General features: G+C 44.7%; 1 protein-coding gene across 1 annotated transcript; it reads left to right on the top strand.

Annotated features, from left to right (window-relative positions):
• The first annotated feature begins 2,487 nt into the window (after positions 1 to 2,487).
• On the top strand, positions 2,488 to 7,707 carry LOC105663997 (uncharacterized). Its single transcript, XM_012296573.2, has one exon. The coding sequence runs from the start codon at positions 2,488 to 2,490 to the stop codon at positions 7,705 to 7,707; it is 5,220 nt and encodes a 1,739-aa protein (XP_012151963.2).
• The last annotated feature ends 1,660 nt before the right edge of the window (positions 7,708 to 9,367 follow it).

Below are 9,367 nucleotides of genomic sequence, written 5' to 3'. Positions count from 1 at the left end.
CTTATATTATTACCCGTATTATGCTGATATGATCGATAGAACGACATTCACTATACTTATTACACTCACTATTATCAATCTAACTCATATTATTAACCATATTATGCAGATATGATCGATAGAACGACAATTACTATACTTATTACTCTTATTATTATCATTCAAACTCATATTATTAACCATATTAAGCAGATATGATCGATAGAGCTACAATTACTATACTCATTACTCTTATTATTATCAATCTAACTCATATTATTAACCATATTATGCAGATATGATCGATCGAACGACAATTACTATACTTTTTACACTTATTATTATCAATCTAACTCATATTATTAGCCATATTATGCTTATATGATCGATAGAACGACAATTACTATACTTATTACTCTTATTATTATGAATCTAACTCATATTATTAGCCATATTATGCTTATATGATCGATAGAACGACAAATACTATACTTATTGCTCTTATTATTATGAGTCTAACTCATATTATTAGCCATATTATGCTTATATGATCGATAGAACGACAAATACTATACTTATTACTCTTATTATTATCAATCTAACTCATATTATTAACCATATTATGCAGATATGATCGATAGAACGACCAATACTATACTTATTACGCTTATTATTATCAATCTAACTCATATTATTAACCATATTATGCAGATATGATCGATAGAACTACAATTACTATACTTATTACACTCACTATTATCAATCTAACTCATATTATTAACCATATTATGCAGATATGATCGATAGCACGACATTTACTATACTTATTACTCTTATTATTATCAACCTAACTCATATTATTAGCCATATTATGCTTATATGATCGATAGAACGACAATTACTATACTTATTATTCTTATTTTTATCAACCCAACTCATATTATTCGCCATATTATGCTTAAATGATCGATAGAACGACAATTACTATACTTATTACTCTTATTATTATGAATCTTACTCATATTATTAGCCATATTATGCTTATATGATCGATAGAACGACAATTACTATACTTATTACTGTTATTATTATGAATCTGACTCATATTATTAGCCATATTATGCTTATATGATCGATAGACCTACAATTACTATACTCATTACTCTTATTATTATCAATCCAACTTATATTATTACCCGTATTATGCTGATATGATCGATAGAACGACATTCACTATACTTATTACACTCACTATTATCAATCTAACTCATATTATTAACCATATTATGCAGATATGATCGATAGAACGACAATTACTATACTTATTACTCTTATTATTATCATTCAAACTCATATTATTAACCATATTAAGCAGATATGATCGATAGAGCTACAATTACTATACTCATTACTCTTATTATTATCAATCTAACTCATATTATTAACCATATTATGCAGATATGATCGATCGAACGACAATTACTATACTTTTTACACTTATTATTATCAATCTAACTCATATTATTAGCCATATTATGTGTTCGAACAACGGTTTAAATGTTTTGGAACGAGCGTTCTGTCTCGCTCGCGCGAATGCTGAGCATCTTGGCGAGGGTGACGCGGGGGGGCGGAGGTAGCCTCCAACGATATATGTTTGGTTCCGCGACGATTAACTCTCTCTCGTTGTTCCGAATTGTCCTCAGCAACTTCGGCAAACTAAACGATATTTCGCTTTTGAGACATTCTCGCGATTACTTAGACGAACAGTAGCACGTACTGCTTCGGAGACTTCTATTTTTTATTTTTTAATAAGTTACTTGGTTAAATTAAAGGACATTTTTTGATTTGTGTGTGTGTTGTACGATTTAAGTTTAATACTTTTGACAAATGTACAGTTCTCTTTGCGTTTAAATATAAGTTTATTGTTCCGTCGGAAGTCCGGCAAAACCTATCGTTTTTTTATTTCCTCGGGAACAATATCTAACTCCGCGAGATTCTCGTCAAGAGCGATATTGCCCCAACATTTGGTCCTTCGAGCCGGATATTTTCGACGAACAATTCTTGTGACAATTTTCGTGAGTGCTTGAAATAATCGTTCGAAGACTGCACCTCATCGCCGGTTCCTGCCAATCTTCACGACTTGGACTTCGTGGTTCTGGAAAGGAAAAGGAAGATCAGTTTTTTTTTTGGAAAATTTTGAGCGCAGTGGCGGTAAGAAAGGATAAGCGTTGTATCTTTTTCATTGCCAACGGTTACAAAACGTTACATTGCCGTTACTAACGGGCGCATTTAAATCGACTTCCTGGGTGACCTTACCGTGGAGGCGAGACGTTAACAGTCGTCGGCTCCGTATTGTTGCCACCCATAACAAAGAGGTGACAACGGTCGACCTCAGCGCGCAACCGTTTCTATCGCTCGCTGTTTTTCTGCTTCTAACAACAAAAACGGAACATAACGTTTTGTCAACCGTACCATTTCGATACAAATTCAAAACTCCATAATAACGAAATGTCTTCACCTACTTTCGACGATCTACTGCGAGAGCAAACGGAGTTGGCCGGTTGGATCCAACGGTTTTGGACGAATCTATGCAAATTAGGGAAGGAAAAAATCACACGCTCGGTGCTGATTCAAAGGAAAACCCTACTGGAGCGGTACTGGGATTCCTTTTTCTCGGGCCATCGACAGTTAATGCGGTGCAGGGAGGCATCGAAGTCAACCTACGTGCAAAATGATCTCTTTTCGGAAGTTGAAGAGGCCTATCTTGACGCCGCTGCAAAAATAGATCAACTGGTAGAGGAACTCCCCAACGCGGGCGCCGCGGGGGGAGCTCCTAATCCCTTATCTATTCTCTCGCAACCTCATCTGCCGAAAATTCAACTACCTACGTTTTCAGGCAACCCACTGGAATGGGAGAGTTTTCGCGATTTGTTCAGGAGTCTAGTACACGACGTTCCGCACCTGTCCAACACCAAGAAACTTCTATACCTGAAGTCCAGCTTGTCCGGCGAAGCGTTGGAGGTCATCCAAAACACTCCCATCACGGAAGCGGGGTACGAAGGAGCATGGGAAGACCTCGAGGTCCGGTACGGAAACACCAGGCTGCTGTCCTTCGCCCATCACCGAGCCATCCTGACATGCCCACCAGCTCAACGGCAATCGACGTCGGAATTGAAGCGCCTGTTGGACACCTTCAGGCAGACCATTCGAGCCTATTCAGCATTGAAGAAACCTGTAACGGCGTGGGACGAGTGGTTCATGTTTTTATTAAGTCAGAAACTTGACAGAACCACTCACTTGGCCTGGGAGACGTCCCTCGCGAAAAGCCGAGAAATCCCGTCCTTCCAGCAATTGGCGGATTTCCTCGAGAACCGGATACAGGCTTTGGACGCTGCTCAGATCCCGGAATCGTTGATCAGATCCTCCCCGCAAGTCAAAGACGTTGCGCCTAAAATTAAAGGAGAGTCGAGCGTGAAAAAGACACACTCAACGATCTACGCAGCATCGGCAAAAAATCTGACATCTCGGAAGTGCCTCTCCTGCAGCGGAACCCACAACATAAGCTACTGCACAAAATTCAAAGCACTCTCCGCCTCGAAGCGAAAGGATCGAGCCATTCAATTAAAGGCGTGTCTCAATTGCCTAAACGCAGGCCATGAAATGGCGAAATGCCCTTCGCAACAGGGTTGTCTGGCGTGCGGGAAGCGTCACCACACGTTACTCCACGAGGCGATGCTTCTCCCTGGGTCAACGGTGTCTCACGCATCGACGGTACAACGGCCATCCGAGGATGAAGATCTCTTCAGGGCCACTTCATGTACGTCATCTGCCACAAACCGGGGAATTGCGCTACTCGCCACCGCGAGGGTCAAGGTGGAGGCGCCATCGGGGGACTCCATTGAAATTCGGGCGCTGCTGGATACCGGCTCCGACACGTCCCTCGTAAGCCAATGGGTCGTACAAACTCTACGCTTGCCACGGCGGGCGGTTCAAGTGGCCATCTCGGGGGTGCAGGATAGGGAAGCCGGCGCAGCAACCAGTGAGGTTCAATTTTCGGTGCGCTCCAAGCTACAAAAGGACTTCACACTTCCCGTCCGCGCCCTGGTGCTCCAGCGTCTGACCTCGCTGATACCGTCCCAGCAGATGGACAACAAAAATTGGCATCATCTACGCGGCGTTACACTGGCTGATCCCGGTTTCGGTACACCTTCCCGAGTGGATCTTATACTCGGCGCGGACGTTTGTGGAGCTCTCTTCCTGGACCAAACTCGAAGCGGACAGCCAGGTACCCCAGTGGGAAAATTAACGCCTTTCGGTTGGGTTTTACTAGGTCCCACCTCCAGACGCCAGGCTGGGATTGGTTCTGTCGCTCGGACGTATCATTGTCATTGCGACGACACCACGGAACAACTACTCCAACGATTCTGGGAGGTGGAGGAACTTCCCAATCGATCGCCCTTGTCGCCCGAGGAGGAGAATTGCGAACGCCATTTCAAGGATACGCACTCCCGAGATGAAAGCGGTCGGTACTGCGTACGCTTACCTTTCAAGCAGGATCCCAGCAGCGCTTTGACGTCGACGCGAGCTATGGCTTTAAAATTCCTGTTGAGCTGCGAGCGTCGACTGGCCTCCAACTCCCAACTGGCGGAGGGTTATCGGGCCTTTATGGGGGAATACCTCGACCTCGACCACATGGAGCCCGTCATGGATTTAGAGAAGAAGACCAACGCCTATTACCTGCCGCATCACGCCGTGGTGAAGCGCCACGACCCTTCGGCCAAGCTGCGCGTCGTCTTCAACGCCTCATTTCCAACATCTACGGGAAATTCTCTAAATGACTGTTTGTGCACGGGCCCGAAACTTCAAGCGGATCTGTGGCTCGTACTTACTCGCTGGAGACTATTCCGAAACGTATTCACCTCGGATATCGTCAAAATGTATCGCCAGATTAGGGTGCACACTCTGGACCGACAATGGCAACGCATCCTGTGGAGGAAAAACCCAGATGAACCAGTTCAAGATTACGATTTATCTACAGTCACTTACGGGACATCCTGTGCTCCGTTTCTGGCCCTTCGGGTGTTTCAGCAGCTGGCCGAAGACGAGAAAGGAAGGTTTCCATCGGGGGCAATCGTCATCAAGCGTCACACCTACGTTGACGACATACTGGCGGGGGCGGACGACGAGGGACTGCTGCAGGATTTAAAGAAGGAGGTCGTCGCCATCTTCGAGGCAGGGGCGTTCCACTTGGCGAAATGGGCTTCCAACACCCCGAGTCTGCAAGAAAAGGGTCAGTCCAAAGAATGTCTCTTCCAGGAGGCCTCTGGAATCGGGACGCTTGGGGTGCTCTGGAGCCCCAAAACCGATTCATTTTCACTCCGGGTGAACTTACCCGCAAACCCGTCCGCTCGATATACCAAGAGGCGAATTCTGTCCGAAGTGGCCAGTCTGTTCGACCCGCTAGGATGGGCTGCACCGGTGCTTATTTTCGCCAAGGTCTTGATGCAGGATCTCTGGATACTCGGCGTGGAGTGGGACCAGGACCTGCCACAAAAGTTGCAAACCTCTTGGGTAAGCTTTAAGGAGTCGCTTTACCTACTTAACACACTAAACGTTCCCAGGTGGACCCATTTTACGAGTGGCCATCAAGAGCTCGAGTTGCATGGCTTTTGCGACGCGTCTCAAAGGGCTTACGCAGCTGCTGTCTACTTGCGAGTGGTCCGGGGAGAAGCTATTTTCACTACGTTATTGGTGGCCAAAACTAAAGTGGCACCGGTGAAAACAATAAGCATTCCGCGCTTGGAACTCTGCGGGGCGGTCCTCCTGGCCAAGCTGATCGTCCAAGTGAAGCAAGGACTCGACATACCTGCTCCCATAACAGCATGGACGGATTCCACGGTGACGCTGCACTGGATAAAGGGCCACGCATCTCTCTGGAAGCCATTTGTGGCTCATCGAGTGGCGTCAGTCCAAACCTGCGTCTCCCCTGACCATTGGCGACATTGTCGAACGTCAGAAAACCCAGCGGATCTGGCAACTAGGGGGATCGCCGTCACCGAACTCAGAAAATCCAACCTATGGTGGCAGGGGCCCGCATGGTTGACCACTCCGTCCAATACATGGCCACCTCCACTAGCGCTCGAGGTCGAAGACATGCATGAAGAAAGGGCCAAAGCAAACGTCTTCTCGGCCAGCGTTGTTGAGAGGAACGACTTCCTTACGCGTTTCTCATCCCTTTCGCGCCTCAAATCGGTCATTGCATACTGCTTCAGGTTCAGCCTACTCACCAGACGTAAAACCTGCGATACTGGACACCTGACCGCCAAGGAACGGGCCCATGCACTCCTGAGTCTCATTCGGCTTTCCCAAGGGACCAGCTTTCCGGAGGAAATTCAACGTCTCCAGCAGCGCAGCGAAGTAAAGAAGACGTCGCCTCTCGCCTCGCTGAAGCCCTTTCTCGATCCTCATGGGGTGCTTCGGGTGGGAGGGCGACTGGAGAACGCGCTGCTTCCCTACGAAGAAAAGCATCCAGCGATCATGGCGAAAACGTGTCACTTGACGAAGTTATTAGTGGAAGACGCTCACCTGCACACTTTCCATGGTGGACCGCAACTGACCAGGAGCCTGCTATTAAGAAAATTTTGGATTCTCCATGGCCGTCCTTTGGTCCGTCAAGTCATAAAAAATTGCGTTCGTTGCGCAAGATACGGTGGAGTTCCAGCCAAGCAATTGATGGGACAGCTGCCTCTGGATCGAGTGACCCCGCAGCGTGCTTTCCTCACATCAGGCGTGGACTATGCAGGGCCCATAATGCTGCGTACTTCTTCGGGTCGTGGACACAAGTCATACAAGGGTTATATTGCAGTATTCGTATGCCTGACAACACGAGCAATCCACTTGGAAGCAGTTTCATCACTCACCTCAGCATCGTTTATCGCGGCTTTCCGAAGATTTGTGGGGCGAAGAGGCCGCTGTGCCACCATGTGGAGCGACAATGGCACCGTTTTCCATGGCGCGGACAGGGAATTGCGATCCATGTTCAGCAGCGCGTCGAAATTCTACAAAGAGGCCGCCGCTTTGCTCGCAACAGACGGGACGGACTGGAAATTCATTCCCCCCTACTCTCCGCACTTCGGGGGCCTGTGGGAAGCGGGCGTTAAATCGGTCAAGCACCATCTTCGACGCATTATGGGAGATGCAAAACTAACCTTTGAAGAAATGTCCACACTCCTCTGCCAGATAGAAGCGTGCGTGAACTCCAGACCGTTACAACCGCTTTCGGATGATCCTTCGGACTTGTCGGCGCTCACACCCGGACACTTTCTTATCGGGGAGCCGACGTGCAACGTCCCCGAACCCGAACCGGAAAGCGGTGATGTATCCCTAACAACGCGTTGGCGAAAAATTTTAACCATGCGATCTCAATTTTGGCACAGGTGGAGACGAGAGTTTTTACAACACCTTCAACTGTTTCCGAAGTGGCGCCAGCGGTCCGAAAATCTGGAGGTGGGCAGTTTGGTCCTCTTGCGCGACGAACTACAACCACCGGCAAAATGGATGATGGGCCGCGTCGAACGCGTTCATCCAGGGAAAGACGGCGAAACTAGAGTGGTAACGCTACGCACTATTAACGGCTCAGTGACGAGACCAATCGTCAAACTGTGCCCCCTCCCAGTTCCGACCGCTGACGTCACTCAACGCGACGCTTCAGAAATCAAGAAAAAATAGATTCCGCGTCGTTTCGTAAGATTAAGCTATTCACGGCGGGCGGTCTCTAAATTCTAACAATTTACTTTATATTGTACTTACATCTTTATACTTACCTTGAATTTATCGCTTTGCTTTACGTTAATTGCTATTGTCCGTCCGCGCGTTGCTTCATTTGCGTTTCTCTTGTCACTGCAATCTTATTGTCGCACAAGCACTTTCCTACGAATTTCTGTTCACTAGTCTAACACCTTACGGTTCTGTTCCGTTGATTCGGACTTGTAAATATTTTCTGTTTTGTAAATAGTAGTATTAAGGCTTGCGTATACAAGAGAGTGTTTGGGTTATGAATGGAATTCTTCGCTGCACGAAGAAGGCGGGCGGAATGTTCGAACAACGGTTTAAATGTTTTGGAACGAGCGTTCTGTCTCGCTCGCGCGAATGCTGAGCATCTTGGCGAGGGTGACGCGGGGGGGCGGAGGTAGCCTCCAACGATATATGTTTGGTTCCGCGACGATTAACTCTCTCTCGTTGTTCCGAATTGTCCTCAGCAACTTCGGCAAACTAAACGATATTTCGCTTTTGAGACATTCTCGCGATTACTTAGACGAACAGTAGCACGTACTGCTTCGGAGACTTCTATTTTTTATTTTTTAATAAGTTACTTGGTTAAATTAAAGGACATTTTTTGATTTGTGTGTGTGTTGTACGATTTAAGTTTAATACTTTTGACAAATGTACAGTTCTCTTTGCGTTTAAATATAAGTTTATTGTTCCGTCGGAAGTCCGGCAAAACCTATCGTTTTTTTATTTCCTCGGGAACAATATCTAACTCCGCGAGATTCTCGTCAAGAGCGATATTGCCCCAACATTATGCTTATATGATCGATAGAACGACAATTACTATACTTATTACTCTTATTATTATGAATCTAACTCATATTATTAGCCATATTATGCTTATATGATCGATAGAACGACAAATACTATACTTATTGCTCTTATTATTATGAGTCTAACTCATATTATTAGCCATGTTATGCTTATATGATCGATAGAACGACAAATACTATACTTATTACTCTTATTATTATCAATCTAACTCATATTATTAACCATATTATGCAGATATGATCGATAGAACGACCAATACTATACTTATTACGCTTATTATTATCAATCTAACTCATATTATTAACCATATTATGCAGATATGATCGATAGAACTACAATTACTATACTTATTACACTCACTATTATCAATCTAACTCATATTATTAACCATATTATGCAGATATGATCGATAGCACGACATTTACTATACTTATTACTCTTATTATTATCAACCTAACTCATATTATTAGCCATATTATGCTTATATGATCGATAGAACGACAATTACTATACTTATTATTCTTATTTTTATCAACCCAACTCATATTATTCGCCATATTATGCTTAAATGATCGATAGAACGACAATTACTATACTTATTACTCTTATTATTATGAATCTTACTCATATTATTAGCCATATTATGCTTATATGATCGATAGAACGACAATTACTATACTTATTACTGTTATTATTATGAATCTGACTCATATTATTAGCCATATTATGCTTATATGATCGATAGACCTACAATTACTATACTCATTACTCTTATTATTATCAAGCC

The sequence above is a fragment of the Megachile rotundata genome, unplaced genomic scaffold, assembly GCF_050947335.1.
Source record: "Megachile rotundata isolate GNS110a unplaced genomic scaffold, iyMegRotu1 scaffold0869, whole genome shotgun sequence".
Classification (NCBI taxonomy): Eukaryota; Metazoa; Arthropoda; class Insecta; order Hymenoptera; family Megachilidae; genus Megachile; species Megachile rotundata.
This window is presented reverse-complemented; position numbering and strand designations above follow the sequence as displayed.

Coding starts and splice junctions, on each gene's coding strand:
- LOC105663997 (XM_012296573.2), top strand. CDS start 2,488: ATGTCTTCACCTACTTTCGACGATCTACTGCGAGAGCAAACGGAGTTG.